General features: G+C 35.6%; 1 protein-coding gene and 1 long non-coding RNA gene across 7 annotated transcripts in view; one reads left to right on the top strand and one right to left on the bottom strand.

Moving 5' to 3' along the window:
* The window catches only part of LOC105338734 (arginine-glutamic acid dipeptide repeats protein), a 65917-nt gene that overhangs the window by 35974 nt on the left and 9943 nt on the right, over positions 1 to 20000 (top strand). For all 6 annotated transcript variants that reach the window (XM_066080053.1, XM_066080051.1, XM_066080052.1 and 3 more), the window contains 7 exons: positions 288 to 384; positions 1298 to 1451; positions 3874 to 4007; positions 4417 to 4516; positions 4854 to 4952; positions 8920 to 9000; positions 17944 to 18073. In XM_066080053.1, coding sequence (XP_065936125.1) covers positions 288 to 384; positions 1298 to 1451; positions 3874 to 4007; positions 4417 to 4516; positions 4854 to 4952; positions 8920 to 9000; positions 17944 to 18073 — 795 coding nt within the window. The remainder of the gene's footprint in view (positions 1 to 287; positions 385 to 1297; positions 1452 to 3873; positions 4008 to 4416; positions 4517 to 4853; positions 4953 to 8919; positions 9001 to 17943; positions 18074 to 20000) is intronic.
* On the bottom strand, positions 14509 to 15389 carry LOC105338733 (uncharacterized). The gene is made up of 3 exons (XR_901855.4): positions 15122 to 15389; positions 14910 to 14969; positions 14509 to 14669 (listed from the first exon to the last, which is right to left on the bottom strand). It is a non-coding gene; the product is annotated as an uncharacterized lncRNA (long non-coding RNA).

The raw sequence follows: 20000 nt of genomic DNA, 5'->3' as shown, positions 1-20000 counted from the left end.
AGGAAAACACTTGTGGAAGTGTCAGATAAACCAGTAAGGACATATCTCCTGTTGAGAGTTCAGCTGTGTACATGTACAGTGCAAGTCTTGTCCCTATGTTTTGTTAACAGTTAATTCATGCTTACTTCTCCGGCTTTGTTTCAGAAGCTTACACTTTGAGTTGAATAGGGAAACCCATTGTGAAAGGTTCCTTAGATCTCTGGTCACAGATTCTGTTTCTGATGAGAATTATTGACACAGAAATGGATGTAGTTAGATAATGAACGGTAACATTCTTGTTATTCCAGGTACTGGCAGAGATTCGGCCTTAAGTGATCCAAAGATCAAGAGCAGGGAACTCTTTATCTCCAACGCCTCCGATACCTACCCAGTAAAAGCGCTAAGGTATGTACAAAGTACACAGTGTAACGTACATGTAGCCTCCACCAGTGCTCTCTCTGTCTGCAATAGAAGTTCACTAATACAGATAAAGCAGACATCATTCATTGAAATTTCATGATCATATTTATAAGCTAAAGATTTTTCTAATTTCATGTTTTTAAATTTTTTTTATTGCTACATGCTTTAATGCATATATCAGTGATAGGGAACCTGTGCTAAAGCTAATGATGAGAATGTTGTGGTTACGATGCTGCTTAATACGTGTGTGATGGTGCTTTAAATAACTTGGAATACATGGCACTTGCTAATCCTGAATCATCAGCCATTTATTCAGTCTAAAATCGCTGCTGTTGTGTAAATGCAAGAACATGTGACATGTCTGATTCAGGTGCAAACGAAATCAAGTTGTGATCAAATTGGGCATACAGCACCTCAGTACATACAAATTAATAACCCTTTGAAATGCCTTTCTGCACGTCAGTCAATTTTATCAACATTAAAACTCAATTTGCAGAAATTATGAATCTGTGAAATTGATCGTTTTTCTATACTTTTGCTCAAGTATTTGCGGTAAAGATAATTACAAGAGAAAAATGTGAAGAATTTACAGCTTTAGCTCATGAAGAAAGCATGTGATCTATTACTTTGATATATTGCTAGGTCAGCTCTCAGTTCAGGATACATAAAGCACGATGTTTGTCAGCTGTTATTAAATAAGCACCATTCTCTACGGAACACTTGATTGACACTGGTTCATTTTACGTATTAAATTCTCAATAAATTGATCCCAAGTGTTAGCTGTTCTTATGTATACAAATAAAATAACCAAAAAAAAAATCAAACTGCTCATGGTTGAAAAAAAAAAAGGAAATTGAAAAAGATTTAAATTCACTCGGTCTACTTTTTGTCCTTGCAGAGGAAAGTGTAAGGTTGAGCACTTCCAAGACATCTATTCTGCGAAGAACTTCAACCCACGAGACGATACCTTTTTCTATGTGTTAGAATATAACCCCAAAACAAAGAGACTGGCCACCACGCAGGGGGAAATTCGAGTCGGTCCGAGCCATCAGGTGAGCAATTGACCTGTATAACTTACCTGTGTCATAGTGTATCTACACCTTGCACACAAAAATGCATTTTTTTGTCAGATTGCTGAAAACGTGACCCTTTCAGGTTAGGATTGTAGAACAAGCTGGGTGCTCTTGTATTAGATATCAGCTCTCGGTGAACAATACCCTGTTACTGCAGGCTTCAACTATTCTGTATCATTTACTGACAAAACAGTCAAATATCCAGATTTTAACAGGGGAGTGAGTTTGTAATTGAACCGTGCTATCAGATACTAGATAAAGCAATCACTAACAAAACCCAAGTTGATTTCAGACACATGATTCACTTAATAATGAGATGATACTGAAGTTTTTTGGGGGTGGTAAAATGTTTTTAGTTGTAATAGATATTTTCCTGAGATGAGATTTTTAGTGTGGTGGAAACAAATTATAGCTTCAGATAGAGAAAAACACTGGCTAGAAAACAGGTCCCTACGCTTGTCAAAAATGATGAGGTGAATTCCAAGTGATAAACATAAAGCAGGTTTTCATGCTTGAGAAGAGATAGCAGTTATTTTGGGGAGCACGATCGAGTTACAAATCCATTTTATACAAGTTTTCTCAATTACCTGTTCAAAGCTGATTATACAAATTCATGTTAAAAGCCAATCGTCGGGGTGTCAATTTCCCATCCACCTTATGAATTGGCCTATTTGATATGTATGGAGATTCTGCTCTGTCCAATAAGTGCCCAAATAAGTTGAAGAAAATTGAATTTAGAGGTGAAAACAACCTATTGACAAGAGATAATTTGTTAAGGAGGTAATTTAGAACACTTTAAGGTCACTTTTACTGGTAAAGGCAGAAGCACGTGACGTGGTACGTGTAATACATCAAAGAACATGGGAGGTTTGTCTTCAATGAATGCATATAGACAGTGAGAGTAGATCCAGGCTTGATTGTGTTCCTTATTTAAGTGTGTAAAATGAAAAAAAATTTGATTAAACAACTGAATTTTTTTCCCTGATGGATGTGTATCATTATTAAGTTCAAGTGCGGCCCAAAAAGTATAATTTAACAAGTTTTTTGGCATTTTTACAGACAATTTTATTAATAATTGCTGAAGTTTGTTAAGATATTTTTATGTGCGTGCTGGCTGCGCTTACCATGACTGATTTTATGTAGCCTTATATTTGCATTATCTAAGGAATGTCTAACAAGATTTTTGTCTGCATGGTGCTTTACTTTATAGAAATCTCTTAAAGGCCACACGGGTCTCGAAAGCTTACAGAGATATAAACCCTATATTTTATTGATGTAATAAATGATTTATGAGGGTGTTGATTTTATGAAAATTGCATTTAATACTTAGACAGGGTTCTAATGATAAGTGGTGTACCCATAGCAAGAAGGTAAACATTTCAGCCAACTCTAATGAACATCTTAATTCCTTAAAGGTGTTATTTTGAAAGTAAAAAGAGTCTGCAGTGGGCCACCTTTATGACTTGACAATTGATTTCCGAGCAATGAGAAAATGTACACAGTAAATATCACCTGAACATTTTCGTCAACTTTGAAGTATCTTTTGAAATGTGTGTTTAAGGTTTAGCTTTACGAGTGTTTGATGTATGCATAAGACATGTGACGGCTTGTTTCCAGGGTAAGGTTAGGGGGGACAGGCTAAGATTTCCTGGGTAATGTCTTGAAAAACACATCTTTTCAGATATGACATCAGCCTTTGTTTCTTTTTTTTCAAAGCCTGCAGATTATGTTAACTTTTTATGATGGTGTTAGGAATATGTTGACTCTCACAGATTGATTCCTCAATGATGGTCCCTGGCTGAATTAAGTATCACTAGGGAGGGAAATCAAATAACTGTTGTAGCTTTGTAAAACTCTGGGGCTGATATGTGATAAAATCCTCGCTTATCTCCTTCCTCCTGCCGTGTATATCTGGTACACAGCGTGCTGCAACATCGCTGCAATCCTACACAAGTTGATAGCTTCTTCCTCTGATGGATTTCATTTCTATGTAAAAATGCCAGATAAGCTGATAACTAGACAAATGTAGTTTATTTTACAATGCATTTTTCAGTTGCAGTATTGATTCCTATCTAGATCAGTTTGCAGGGGGCAATTTGTGGGTATTAGAATAGCAATGCATATATGAATTTTGATGATGAGTTCACCACTTATTCATCTTATACCTTTGTGTTTTATGTTGTATCAGAAGTCCTTCGTCTGTTATTAATTGATGTTTCTGGATTTTTTACGATTAAAAATATCAATTTTTTATTGACTTTACTGCATTGAAAGCAGCAGTTATTACTTGATGAAATATTAATGGATGCTTGAAACAAGGGTCATTTTCAACAGATTTTAATATTTGAATTGATCATCAGATTTTAATACATGCATGTTTTTAATTTGATTATTTTTACAGGCTCGGCTGCCTGAATTCAGGCGAGATGTCCTCCCTAGCCAGATGCCGGAGAATCCCGAAAGATGGGAAGAACTCCGCTGGCGTCCATTTTCTGTTGGAGATGGGGACTTGATGATGTATCTCAGGGCAGCAAGGTGAGAAAACTGAAGATGTCTAGACTCCTTTAGTGAAGTCAAGCTGGCATATATGTATATACAAAGGATGCTTCTAATCCAATTCCCATATATGTATTTCCTCAATATAAGCTAGATATCATTGTCGTATTGTTTTTTTTTTGGACAATTTAAGCTTGTATAAATGTTTCATGAAACAAGCTTTAAGGGGAAGAGAATTTAATCTCCAACATCCAAACGATGAAGAGAAGAAAATACATAGCTGAAAATGACTACTAGGGGAAAAATATGTTGTTGGAGATTGTGCTTCCTCAATGAGATAAAAGTTTGGCTGAAGAGACTTTAGATGACAAGTCTTATTGAGAGTGCTGAGAGAGTTAATTGAAGTGGTATGGCTCAGGGCTTGAAGAGATGGTATTGAATTTTGTAGAAGCGTGGCTGCCTTTGCTGGGATGTGTGATGGAGGGTCAACAGAAGACGGCTGCCAGGCGGCATCAATGGACGAAACAACCATCAATGCCATGGATACGGTTTGTCATTTAATCACACAAGTCCGCACATTACATTGACAAATTTGGGCTACTTGACTAGATTATTCAGACTAAAATTGAATTACTAGTGTGAAAACTTAGCACACGGCAGATAGCAATCTGTCAATAACCAGATGAATATTTTAGAGGCGTATGACAGATCATTTTTCCTATTATGGTACAGAGAATCTTTTTTCCCTCTCGTGTATCATGTAAATGATACGTGTAATTGTAAATGACACAACTGAAGTGAAATCATGAATTATTAAATGGAAAAAAAGACACGCACGCAAAGTTGCTAGTAAATAAAAAAATATCTTTATTTTTTCATAAACAGCTCCATAGATGCAATTACGACCACGGAAAGGCTCTTCAGGCATTGGTTAAGTCACCTGCTCTCCGCAGCATCGAGAAGAAATGGACCGAGGATGAGCTGGTTAGTATATTATAATAATTGTTTTTTACGAAATATGCACCCGGCCTCAGGATCATGAAGCATTTTTAGACTTAAGTCTTAATTGCAATCTTTTATAAAATTATAATATGTCATAAAATTACCCTTAAACTTTGTAACTATCAACATAATATACAGACACTTTCCAATAGCATTTCATTTTTTCGGTGTTGTCAATCGCAAGGCAATAAGACAGTGTATAAAATTTGACTTAAGTCTAAGCCTGCTTCATGATCTTGGGGCCATGTTAATACATGTTGGATAATATTTAGTATTGAAGAGTTATAGCCACAAAAAGCCTTAAGGATTTAATCCTACAATGGATACTGTAAAGAGTTGCAGCGGTTGAAATTGAATTGTAAAATCTTGCAACACTTTAAGACAAAGTAGTGTCTTGTTTAAAATTGGTATTCAGAGAATATTTGGGCAAATGGGGTCACAGGTTATGCATTGAAGCAGCAAGCCAGATGAATTATAAGACCCAAGGTTATACCGGTAGCTATTCAGTACGTGTATTATTAATGCATCTCTGAAACATGCTCACTTTTATGAAAGACATGTTTCTGTGAGATTGACATATAGAAGTGGAATGATGAATTGTAATTGATAATGTCATTGAGTGCCCCACCAGATTTAATTACTCATGCTGTATGTATATTACTAATTATCATTTTCATTCTTAATTAAACTAGCTTTGTTGATTGCAATTTATTCCTGATATCTTTTTTGGTTTTAATTTACATTCTAAGTAATGGCTGTCAAGAGTCTTTAGGTCAAATTAGTGTTCATTTGAATAAACATTGGAGAAGCTGCTAAGATTTGTAATGTAGCATAAATAACTTGTAGGTTTTTTTAAAACCCCTTCTGTTTAGAATGTGACTTCCACCACATGTACATGGTGCTTTGATTTGTCTGCAATTCACTGTTCTTTATCTCTTCCGCTTATTTGATGTAAAAGATCCAGATATACAGCCTACAATTTGAAGCTTAAGTAAATATTGTCAGTTTTCATGTTGGAAAAAATTGTTGTTTGAAAGAGATTTATTCTGTAGAGAAACATGGACAGAAAACAGATTCACAGATGCCTGAAGCGCCCAGCAAAGAAACAAACACTGGAGATAAACTAGTCCGTCCCTCAGTGCTGGCTTGCCACTCATTCCACCATTCTGTTGCATTTTCCATTTTTCTCAGTTTTCAAAACAAATTGAATCTGTCTGTATGAGTTTTGTGTGGAAAGCAAGCTAGGCAATCTCTGTGTGATTAATTCCTCGCAGGGAAGATGTTTCTTGTGTTGTTGCAGCAGCTCCAGTCATGGGGGGAATACTGGATGATAAACCTCAGAGGCCAGCTATCATCACAGTGTAAATTGACGTCTTTCTATTCATTTCAGGTCTTAGTACCTACAGTGAAATAATTAAACTAATGTTAAGTCTATCAAATAAAAAAAAAGTGGCCCAAGCAATGGTTATCAGATACTGCAAAGCCTCTGTTTTTTAGCCCACTGATAATACGAAGGACTTTTTTTTATTTTAGAATAACACTCGATGAGACCTACAGCTTTTGTGTCAGTAATTTAAATTCATAAAATTTCCTGTAGTGGTTGGAAGTCTACTTAGCTACCCTTTAAGACACCCTTTTATATGATAATGTTCTGGGCCATGTTTTTCTTCTGAATGATTAAATGAAGGCAAGGTGGGAGAATGTGGTGTATAAAAGCTATTGGCTCTGCTCTTGCTCATAAAACGCAGGAAATCTAATAGATTTGTGCTCCCATCTTTCACTGCGAATCAATAAAGATCCCAGTCACTGACTTTAAAAAGCAATTAGGATCTTGTAAATTATGGATTTTATCCATTTCCCATTACAATTATGTCTTTAGAACATGCAAATTTAGCAATCGTACTGTATTTCCTATCAGAACTTTCATTAGTTAAATTTTCACAGATTCAATTTGATCCTTTGTGATGAGGTAGACTTATTGAATTACAAACCAATAATTCCTAAGTGACTGAAGTTTCAAAACAGTCTGAGATTGCTCCGTTTCTTTTTTGTTTTAACTGTTATCACAGTATGGTGTTTTATCCACTCAATCTCTGTAGATTGACATAGACATGTTGGTTATGGTCCTTTGTTAGAACTGAGGGTATTGTTTTGAAATAATACCAGTAAATATCATTGTTTATTATTTGTATATGAAAGTAAAAGGATATTTCTTTAACAATGGGCTATTTAAACTCAGACTGCAACATCTTTCTGAACTCATTAAGAGCTTTCAATCGCCCTTGTTCATAGGAAATGTCAATGGTGTATTTATAGACAAATGTACTATAAATTTTATCAGCAATGTGTATATAACAGTGCGCTCCATTGGTTTTCCTAGAGAGTGTGCACTTGATTATGACAAAGATTTATTTATGAAAATGAGAGCATTAAGTATTGTTTAACATTGTGATGTACCTTCAGGATTTAATTAACATAATTCCTGCATTTGGGAAAATTATTAATGTCATTCCTCAGTTGTTTACTCTCTGTGCATGACTTGAGCTTTTTCATGGATAATTCCCTTCTTTATAGCAAGGTGACAGTAAATTCAAGAAAACTCTTGTCTTATATTGTATCCCTTTTCTAATTAATATATGTAAACTTTTCAGTGTTGCCAGAAATTACCAGTTAAGACACCTCTCTCTCTCTCTCTCTCATAGAAAAGTTTTATAAACTCTGTCACTCTGCAATTTATTTGAGTGCAAATATGTATTCTTTGGTCTTTCTTGTGTCGGGTATTCATGAATGCATAAATATGAAATATATAAAGCAGCATAATTAAAGTGTTGAAACATGTTGTTCAATTGGCTTTTACCGGTGGCTATCAAAAAAATGTTTATTTAATGTAATTGAAGTGCTGTGGGTGATAAAAAGAAATGGAAAGTTAAAAATCCAAATAGACAAAATATGCTTATTTCGCTAGCTCAACATTCCAAGGTCCAGGTATCAATTCATAAATGGCCCAAAAAATTATTACCTGATAGGTTTTGTCATAAAGAAATTGTCTTGGGATAACCATTTTGTATGCAAGGAAGAAGAAAAAAATGCCCAAATTAGGACTTAATTTAAAGTTAATTTTTTTTATTCTTCAATGTAGTGGATTATTTCAAGGTCTTTGGGGATTAATGTGTTTGAGTGATTTTTTGAGGCAACACAGCATGGGTTTGATTTCCTGAGGCGTAATTCCTAAGATTTAAGCCACGTAATCTGTGTATACCCTGCTCCATATAGGATAATAGCTTGCCAGACAGTTTGGTGTTTAATAGCTATAAATAAGGATTAACAAGTTTTAGGACACTTGATGTTGGTTTGGTCCTTTAGTTAAATCAAGTCATTAGAAGTGACTTATCAAAAGCCGGTTGGGTGAATGTTTGGAACAAGTTTTGTATGTTGATAGAAGATGTTTAGTGTTTTCTATAACATTGCCTATTGGTTGATGCAATGTTTAGTAAAGGCAAGATAATTTGTACACATTAATGCATGCCTTGCCCTGTAACAGCATACTGTTTCTGCGATTTTTCTGGCATACCTGGTGAAGATATACCTGTGTGGAAGGCTTGACAGGTGTAGAGATATGGCTACCTGAGGGACGGTCTCAATATCAGTCTCGATAACTTGGTACTTTAGACACTTAGCCGTTACCAAATGTATGCAGAATAAAAATGCAATGCATTGGTTACATGGAAACACATGCTCCCTGATGAAAAACTATCAGCTGGTTTGTTCTCACCTTTAGCTGTGGTTTAACAGGTTTTAGACAGCCCATTAGTAATGTGTGCAACATAATAAACACACACAAAAAGAAGAGTTTTCACCACCTATAACATGTATAGCCTATATATATGTAGATTTCATAATCTGTCAAAGTATGTTTTACACTTTTTTACCCGGCTCTTTTCTGTTGTAGAAACGTTTTGTGAAAGGTCTACGAACGTATGGAAAAGACTTTTTCAAGATTCGAAAAGAGCTGTTGCCAGCTAAAGAAACGGTGAGTTTTTGTTTTTTGGGGGGTTTTTTTCAATGATGGACACTAATTTGAATATCTCAATAGAGGTATGAATAAGATTTTGCCCATTGAATTTACCCCTACAAACTGTTACAAATTGACACAACATCGATATGCAAAAACATGTGAACATCAGATCCCACGTAATAGATTTAGTTGGTTTCATTGACTAGGGTAAGGCTGGGACAAAGAATAGAGTTATATGTGAATGGTGTGACGTGTGTACATGATACCATACTGATTTATCCAGCAAGCCTCAAAAACTTCAATACCATGTAACAAATTGGCCATCTCACAAACTTGTTCCTTCCAACAGTGATAACCAGACTTCATTTGTCACACTAATGGCTGAAGCTAATGAACTCGTAAATCCAATACAGCCAGTGAAGCTCTGCAAAATGTTTCACTATGAAATTGCATAGTGGGAGAAAATGTTGAATATTTCATAGCGGTTCCCTGATTTTCTTGGATATGGGACATCCAATAATGAATTGGTTGGCTTTATCTGTTTCTGTAGGGGGAAAAGTGTTCATCTGTTTATTGGTAATGACTCTATGTATATTTAATACGATGGGCTTCACATATTCCTTATGTGTAAAGTCAGCATAGATGATTTCTTTACACAGGGACCAAATTAACAGTTAAAACATCAAATGAATATTTATGAGGTATTCAAAGAGATCAATGGCTGTTGAAATACATTAATGTAAACTTAGTCAAGTTATTGCTGTTTTATGAGATTGTTTTTAATATCTTTAAAGGATTACCCTAGTTTGCTCATTTCAGGTTTTGTTAACATATGAAATTTTGATGTTTCTATAATGAGACTGGCAAACTCTTCATTGCATTATGGGTGTATGATTTTCTCTCTACGATCGTTATCTGCCTCTTTCTGAGATTGGTAACCACCCAGACTGTAACAATAATTGAAAGTTGAACAGCTCGGAACAAAATAAATGTAATGGATTATTTCTGCATCTCCTACCAATCTCCACGTTCAGCAACCCAGGGGTAATTGCTTCAACATGCCGGTATACAAATATATCAACTTGTTAAATATGTATGAAGTTCACTTTTACAAATTGAACTTGCGACCATATTGTGCAGCTGTTTGCCATCTCATTCCACACACATGTTGTGTTGAATAGGGAAATCAAAGCCACAGGTAATTCTCTTTCATATCCTGTATGGATATTCACCAAAGCAGACTTTGTATTTTGGGGGGAATTCTTTTTGTGTGAAATATATTGGTGTTTGAAGTAGTCATCTTGTTGCTTTTTGTTGGCTAGGACTAGTTGTATGAAAGATATCAATTCTGGGGTTTGATTTATGATTTCTGTGACTGGTCTGTTAAGTCTTGCAATCCAGAGGAAGAGAGAAATGTCATTTTAAGTTGTTGTGATCAGGCAATGTTTTGTTAAGAAATCTCCTAGAGCATTTATTAAGGTCGCAGTTATCATGGGAAGTTACGTTGGGGTCATTTGGATAATCTGTCATACACGGGCTGAAAGAAGTACTTATCTTGGCCGGAATCGAGGAATTGTCATTGCTGTGTTTTAAGGCGTCTTCTGTTACAGTCATATCTTCACCTTTCCTCCCGTTTTATGACTTACAATTCAGGTTTACCATTGTAGACATGTTATGATGTAAACGCTTGACTGACACCCTTTATTGGAAATTTTAATGCTAACAATTATGACAGAATTACAGCCAGCTCTGATCTTATTTGCTAAACATGCAGAAGTAATGGATCAATAGGAGACTACATATGCAAACTGAGCCCTATGAAGTGACAGAGCCCAGGAAAAGGTCTTTTAATAATAAGTCGACAGAAAGCCTTTAACTTGAATGTATATCGATAGTCAGAGTTGAAATGAATTATTTTTATATGGAGATTATTTGCTGATTGAATTCCTGAAGAAAAGCTTTTGAGAAATGTTGGCAGTGACATGGCTCTTACCCCTTAAATCAGTGTCTTCTCTGATCAATTTATGTTTGTTTTGTAGTTTACGTCGGGCTTTTTAAAAACACCGACACTATACTTGTATGAATTTCTCTTTGTTTTCACAGTCACCTTACAGTGGTTTTTAATTGTACATGTATATCTGAAACTTTCTACATCAGCAACTGTTTTGTTCTTTTCATTATCATTGATCCAATTGGCCCAAGTTTCTTGCAAAAAGTGAGAAAAGTAAGAGCTGGCAGCAGAAAGTTTGACAAGTCTTGGAGTAAGGGGCACAACTCTAGGTTGACAAAGTCCAACACAGAGAGGCGCAGAATGCTCTAAAACTGTGTAAACAATCTCATAGCGAGGCATGAGCTAACACAGGGCCGTCCCCACACACACTAGATAATCTTATTTACTGGGTGAGGGTTATCACAAGTATTTCAGTTGACAAGTCGTTTACAGGTAATACCGTTATCTTTGAGTACTGTTACCACTATCAAAAGTCTTAGCTTGGTTAGATTCTTGTTAAAATATCGGTGTTCTTCATACAAATCTATCCATCTTGTGTGGATTGGCTCTACTGCCAGATATACTATTCTGATTGGAAAGAGATTTGTTGTCAGTGTAAAATCAATCAATATCTCTTGCTTAAATCTATCCGGTTGTCTGGGTAGTGAGGTCCAGCTATTTCATTATTTCCTTATCTAAATCCTTGTCATTTCCCATACTGCAGAGACTTTGTGTGAGGAATTTAAAAGACTTGCACTAGTTCTGTCCACAACATGCATAGCTTTGTCATAGGCACACTGTGTGGGGTTGTGAAATCTGTTTGCGGGCAGGAGGTAACCTGTGAGATCCATTAGGTTTTCATCATTCAGAAGCATTCAGCAGGCTTGGATTCCTAGTTTATCTTAAGACTACCGCTGTTTAAAGCTTCAGTATCAACTGATGTCACACCATAACATCAGAAACCTCTTTTATCGAGGCTTAAAATCTATAACTAATATTCTGTCATGTTATTTCATAAAGATATTCAACAAACACCCCAGCAGTATATCTGCCAATGGAAATGTCTTTCATTACCATTTTCATACGCTTGTATAATTTACATAAAATAGCATCATGCACAAAATAACTGTAATTGATATGAATTTATGCTCATTTATGTTTTAACCTTGTTTTTATGTATGTTAAATGCATGTAGATTGTGTTTTTAGTGACAGTATAAAAAAATGGTACTGCATGCTATTAAGCATACCTAATGTTGTTTGTTCAAAATAAATCAGAGGAAAAATTTGAAAATAAAAATTTTTAATTCTCTTTGAATTGATAATTTTACAAGTTTACTAGTTTTTAGTTTAATACTAGGTAAAGTACTCTCAATTACCTATGACGTATTTAGTGCATGTGCAAATCACCTTTCAGTCTTTTTAAAAACATAAAGGTCTAAAAAAGACAGGGCTATTCAGACAAGGATTAAGTACATCGTATTTTAATGTTAATTTTAATTTTAATGCCATTACCCTCCAGTAGAATGGCATTTCCATTCCTCTGACCAAAAAAAATGCTTGCTTTGTTATCAGTATGACAAGAGATATATATGTGTATATCTAATGGGAATACGATATGACAAGATTCTCTCAGTAGGACATTTATTTAACATCATGCGGCAAGTTATATGATATATGTCATAGCGAGTCGTCTTTATTAATTATAATATTACACCTACCTGTTAGGGGAATAATGCAAATAATTAATTGTAGTACTTAACTTATGACAAATTACCTACTTTTCCTGTAGGGTTTATGAGCTAACAAAGGGAACAGCATCATAGTACTTTAGCATGATGTAGGGGGCTGAAATCATTGGGGAACATGAAAGCGCTATTAAAGTAATTCATCAGTTATTGTTTTTATGTAATTTATCAACAAACAGCTAATGTGATGTTTTTGTAATAAAATCAGGTAATGAGAAAGTAGTTAAACGGAAGATAATAATTGACAGACCTAAAAATCAATGTCCCTCTTTGTATGATCAAGCTACTCGTAAATACTGTTTGAGACATGAGCTGAATTTATACAGCGCGACATGGAAGCTCAATCCTAGCGAATCGAGTGTGCAGACAGCAAAGATGGCTTCAGCTTTCTGTGGCCTCTGTTATTAAACCATTATGGAGGGCTTCCTTTTGTGGAAGAGAGAAAAGACGGCAAATAAACGGATGATTATATGGGATCATCTATTTCTATCTGCAATCCACCCCACTGAAATTTATTGCTCCTCAATTCAAGAACGAGAAGTTATGAAGCCGGCCTGTCACTTTTCACTCCAGCCCTATAGTGTGCTGTGGTTTGGACTTAATTTGCGTGGAGTTGGAAAACGGAATTAACATAATCAATAAAACTTTCCTGTCTCAATTTGTTGTACATTCGGGGAAAATTACAAAAATGACATAGCCTCTTTGTGCTGGTTTGAGCATGGTTGAGCTGTCTATCCAGATCCGTAGTGGATGTAATGATTAAGTTCTGCTGCACAGCAGCTTCCTTTACCTGTCAAGGGATACGCCACTTCTGCATGATGCAAGCACCTGCATGCATGCAGCACGTGCAGCTATTCTTATTCAAACAAACATATTGCACTATTGTAATGACCCCCAAAGGCTGGAACAAAAGTTGATTTAATTTTTGGGTAGTTTATTATGCACAAACTAAAAAATCAACAACAAATTTTCTCCATGAATATTGTCAACACCAGCTGTGTGGTTTTGTGTGTTCGTTAGAATCAAAATCCTCATCTGTTCCTTCATGCTTCATTGGACACTGTTTTCTAGTTGAACTGTATAATACAAATTAGAAAGGAGGAATGATGCACCAAAAATTGGGAGACATTTCCTGGGGCTTGTCTGAATAGAGGAAGGTGACAGTAGAGAGGTTAAGGGTTGCCGGTCCTGTCTAATTATAGACCTGTGGTAGCTGTAGGTGACTGTCATAGGGAAACAGGAAATAGGAAAGGGTGCCAACACACATGTAGCTCATGAGATCCAACTCTTTCATTATTGCCTATATAGCCTGTGTTTTTGTTGTATTCTTACATCAGCAAGGTACTTTTAGATGATTTGAAATTGCATCAGACTGGCAGGGAGGGTAACTCTTTGGTGGATAAGGGTTATCAGCCAATCAAGAGTTACTTCCTTTATTTTATTTTGAGATGAACTTTGCTCCCAACTCCTCCTTCATAAAGTCTGTGAAGATCAATGGATTTGATGCACAGACCTTTTGAAGATATTAAATTCTTTTCTTTTTTGATATTTTACCAATTATTTCCCCCCCCCCCCCCCCCACTTATAAATTTTGCAAGACAATTGGATTGTAAAGGGAAAAATTTATTGAATGATTGTCTAGATGCTAAGAGGTTGTCTTCTGTTTTTCTCTTAAGGGATGGAAAAAATATTCAGGGGTTAAGTAATGAAACTTTAGGTTAGGCATGTATAGGTGTGTGATACTGTCCTTAAACTGCTGGAAAATAGATTTCTCATCATCAAGATACTCTTTTCAGATAACATTTATTTCATATAATGCAGAACAATATTGCCAGAACAATCTAATTCAAAATATTTATAAGCGTTCTCCTGTAATCAGACTTTGCCCTGAGAGCTAGGTGCTGGTGCATTTAGTGGAGACTTAGATTGTACGTCATTGTTGATCCTCTAAAGAAAAAAGATACTATCTTATTTTATGCAATGTAATTCTAAATACTTTACACTCTCTAGTCGCTACTAAAATTATGTGAACAAGTGTTTAATGAAATAGAAACAAATACCATGATTTATTGTAAAATGGCTAATATCACTTGTTTGTCAAATATGACAGCTCTCTCACAAGGCAAAAAAGAACAATGTTACATTAAAATCATATTTGATTAAAGATATATTACACCATGTACACACATGTGATCCTATTTGTGGTATGGGTGGGTAAAATCCACACAAACAGGCCTCCAATTATCCCTGCAACAATACAAATACTAACATAATATCTACACAAACAAATATTAACTTGATAAAAAGCTCAATAGCAATGATTGTGATCTTCAAAGTCTCTGTATAAATATCTTCACTTATTACTAATAAGATTAAAGACCATACAATCTTAGCGTCACCTCAAAGTAGTTGACAAAACGTTCCTCTGCATAGAGAAGTTAAATACAGGCTGTGCTGTAGAAAACTTGGTCTTTTATACACAGTTAATAGCTTTCCTTTCTCCTAGTCGGCTGAATGTTTAAACGGAGGCTCCGCTAGCACAAGGAGGCAGCCATATTGGATTTTGTGCTTGACGTCCACTTGGGGTGTGTTTTAGCTTGTTATACATTGTTTTGAGGCATTTAAATGTGCAACACTGATTGCAAATGTAAGTATTAATGAAGTTGTATGAATTTTCTGTAAGAATCTCATAGAATTGTTCTGTGACATACAGAAGTAACATGTAAAGCCTGAAATCCACAAAGAGGCTACATTACAAACACGGAGCAGACGAACTATGACTTGTGTTGTTAAGACTAGCCAGAATGATGTTAAATTTGTTCTTACTGAGAATTGTATTCTAGTCATCTGTCATTTTGTGGCCAGGAGCACACAATGTAACACAATATGATCAGAGAAAAAAGGAATTTGACAGATCCATTAAATGTTTTATTGCATGTTTTTAAAGGTTCGCTTGTACAGGTATGATGAAGGAGCACTGTTAAGTGGGTGGTAGTGCTATCGGAGATGATTTCATTTTTGTTTTGTTTATTTGAGGATGAATTTTAATTACAAACTAATTGAAGGATATATTAACAGATTTTTCCTTTTTTGCTAGATTTTACATTGTCTAAAATATGACTCAATCTGTAATGGCATGTCCACAAAACTCATGCAAGAAAACTGGGAGAGTTCTAATGACAATTGATGATAGAAACTTTATGATAGGAACTATATAGTGTGAATGTTTCCTGTATGTGGAAAGAGTATATGTTAATTAAGTGCAGAGTTAAGTGTTGATTATGTTGGGTTACTGGGTGATTATTGCGTTTAGTTGTTGACACATAATGTGACGGCCAATATGTCATGTATGAGCCAATTCATGTGAGAGTTTACATATATTTGTTATGATTCGGTGACATTTTATCATCAGAGTATAACTCATTCCCATTTCTGAAATATGCATTTCTGAATTCCATCAAAGACACATGCACTTAATTCTATGAATCTTCTGATTATTCCTGTTATACTACTGCATACAGAATTTTGGCCATTTCAACACAATAAACATTGGTTAATATTGCTACTTTATACACATAAAAAGGAACAAGTTACAATGTCTTCAGTACTTTATCTAAATACGAATAATTTTTTTTCTTGATTGGTTCTTCAATAAGACCATTAACTATACTAAAGATCTTTCACCCCGAAGTTGTCAGCCCCTTCTCTTTCATAAGGGTCTATTTTATTAGTGGCCGTCCTAATTAAACACTGATTAATAGGTGAAACAGTAGCAATTTGCCGGGTCATTAAAGTCAGCAGTATGCTCCTGATGATGAAGACAGAGCAGGTTATATGTCTGGAGATCTAGAACCCCCTCCTCCTATTGCCAAGGAATTCCTCCAGCGTCCATGTTGGGTAGATCGTTATCAAAGATTGTCTGCTCACTTCACTACCAAACTACCCTGGACATGTGGGGCACAATAAATCCAACACATGCAGTACTGATCTAGTGTACACAATGTAAAGGGGTGGGCATAAAAGGAAGACATTTATTTTGTTAGGAAATTGTTGAAATGATTGAGTATAATTGCAAGATTCAAATGGAAAGAAAACTGGCACACACAGTGTTTTGTATGATATTAAACTTTGTCTGAAGGAACTTTTTGTATCAGATGCACTTGAATGACCAGTTCATTTGAAACATATTACATTTAGTTTCACTGAAAATCACCATTTCAAAAAGAAAACCCCCATAAAATGTAGAAAGGGTTTAAAAACTTGTAACATAACATTATCAAACATAACTGATTATCCTTTCTTTTTTGTCTCAATTTCCACAATTCTGCTGGGGCCATGCATATATGCATAAATGCCATGTACACAATAAAAATTTCATCTGTTTTGATTTTGATCAAAGATTAAAGTAAAGGTTTTCTGATTTCCTTTTATATCACAGACAATTTGGGAGAAAAGAGGAGGCAAGCTATGGCTTTCCATCAGTAACTATTGATTGCTGATGTCATGAAAGCCCTCTCAGTCATAAAATCTATCATAAAATGATGCACCAAGTTTTTAATTTCATTTCTCCTTCTAATATTGTATATGCATAAAGATAACTTTCATATTTTTGCCCCAAATAATAGTTATTATGTTTTACAGAATGTAATATCTCGTGGGATTACAGCAAGACCACACATAGATTATTTTTACATTGATGCAAACACCCTTACATGTATTTATATACAGGCCAGTATGGTGTAAGCAGTGGTGCTGCACTTAAGCAGGTGTTAAGAGCATCAACCTGAATATTCTGGACAAATGTACATATAAATCAGATAAAAGCTATATAAATTATACCTAGATGTCCATGTCTGATTATAACAGGTGCCTGCTAAGCATTATTCCAGGGAGATGGGTGTCACATTATTTTCATTTATCAGTTGTGGTTCTTGTTTTATGGCCGCTAAACCAATGCTCTTTATGGACTGCTCTTCTTCCCCTATAAGACGTTTTGTGTCTTTTTACCCTATCAAATATTCTTTAGCTTGGACCACAGTATAAACCTTTATTCTTTTGGAAACCGTGCTTCAGGGAATGCTTTTGAACAGTATATGTGTTTTCATGCAGAATTGTTACTTTGCTTTATCCACAGATAGTTGGCAGAGAATGACAAGAGAGGCTAATTCGAGCCTTGGTTCTGTGGTCCTGTAGCTAATGATTAGAGTTTGTGTATTTTCAGGGAGAGCTGATTGAGTACTACTATTTCTGGAAGAAGACCCCAGCAGCTGCCAGCAATAGACCTCACCGACGTCACAGGCGGCCCCCGTACAAACGTAACACCCGGTCCACCCGACCACCATCCAGCGGGGGTAAGTACACCGTCACCGCTAGTACACTGTCGTCGATACGGAACAGGAAGTAGGGCCACACATTATTACGAGAGTTCTCCTTATCGGTAGATCCCCTTTCTCTATAAATAACAGGAAATGAATTCCCATCCCCACCCTGTCCTCTGTGACAGCATGTACATGAGAACTGAATATAATTACACTGGCTGGTTCTGTGAGATACTGTGGCCAGTACAATCAAACCTCTTTAAATTGAACATGGTGGGACCAAGCAAATAATGGGATTATCCTATGATTCAAGATGTTCAGGGTCAAATACATAAGAATCTGTGGCTCGAACTTCCATCCCACTTAGATTTTGATTGTATTCTAACAGTAACATTTAGATATTTTTAGAATTTTTTAGCATCTAGAAAAAAATATTGCAGTGTAATTTTTGGATAAAGTTTTAATTATGATTTCAAGCAGAAAAAAAACCCAGGATTTTATAAGCATACCGGACGAAATGGAAAAGCTTAAAACTATTGCCACAGTGAATGTTGTAAAGTAATGGTATTGGGGGAAAAAAAAGGGATTACACAGGGCGGGATTTATATTTAAAATCAAATAACACAAATGCAATTGCTTTTAAAAAAATGACTATCTGTAAGAATGAGCCCCATTATATGAAATGAATTCAGTATAGTACTGGTATCTCACTTACAAACACAAGCACAGGATGGAGAAATGAGTGCATAGTTTTTAGAAGTAACTTTGAAAGTGGTCTTTTTGAAGTACAAGTACTAGAGATTTTGATACTCATCATTTTACACACTGTGCCATTAATATCGCCTAACATTTTTCACAAGAGCCACAGTACTTTGTAAATTCATAACCACTTTCTAGAGGAGGAAGATCTGACTTTAATGTAGAAATACCCCACAGGAAGAGCCTGAGCTCTTGTGAATTATGCACGTCAGGTCCTGGTGATACTATGGGATTCTCAGTGGGATTTTTCTTTTTTCCATCCTCAATTATAATACAAGTTTTGAACATATTGTTTAATGTTGAAATGTAACAACAGATGTGTTGCGTGTTGTGGAAATACTGTATTATGCAGCTGTTTCACATGGAATCCTGTGTTATTGCTAAAGATAAGGTTTAAAAGCAACTGATGCAATGCATGATGGGTATAAGGTCTCGCGCCAAAGCCCTAGGTACAAGCCCACAAGAGCATAAATGTCTAGTGACAGCTCAAAGGTTTTTGCGAGACAGAAACTTTACCTGCTTACAGAGGGATTGCTTTGTAATCAAGATATCCAATTTCTTTCATTGTATACAAATATGGATATAAATCTGTACAAGTGCAGGGTGGAATAACACCCTATGAAACTAGATCCCTCCTTGACAAGGAGAGGGTTGCTTTAGATGTTAATGATCACATACCCCCACAAATTCAAAAAAAAAAAATTGTTTTTTATTTTCTGTTAAATAAGAAGATTTTGACAAGAGGATGATATGGCTATTCAGCTCAATTTCAAGGCAAGATACATTATCATATTCTTAGTATCATACCAGTGCTGTCCTCTCACCATTGTTCAAACTCTGATGATAACTCTGCCAAAGCACGCAGTATGCGGCGCTGGGTGAAATAATTGAATTCTTTTTTGTACTCTGCGTTGAAAGTTGTTAGTCTGTGTGATATGTGCATCAAAGTAAGCTATGTGGTAATTCATTACGGTATTGATTTGCTGGTGTATCACATAACAGCTCCTCTCAAAGCTGCTGCATTTATTAAGCAATGCTACACCAATCAGACGAAACACCTAATGCATCATAATTATCGCGATATCTTTACTGATGTGCGAGGTAAAAAGCCCAATCTTCAGAACAACCCCCTGTTTTTGATGCCTTCCTTTCTGCTAGTGCCGCTGGTAAATTGGCGCAAAGGGTAATTTCTGATATTCCA

Source organism: Magallana gigas, chromosome 3, assembly GCF_963853765.1.
Source record: "Magallana gigas chromosome 3, xbMagGiga1.1, whole genome shotgun sequence".
NCBI classification, from domain to species: Eukaryota; Metazoa; Mollusca; class Bivalvia; order Ostreida; family Ostreidae; genus Magallana; species Magallana gigas.
This window is presented reverse-complemented; position numbering and strand designations above follow the sequence as displayed.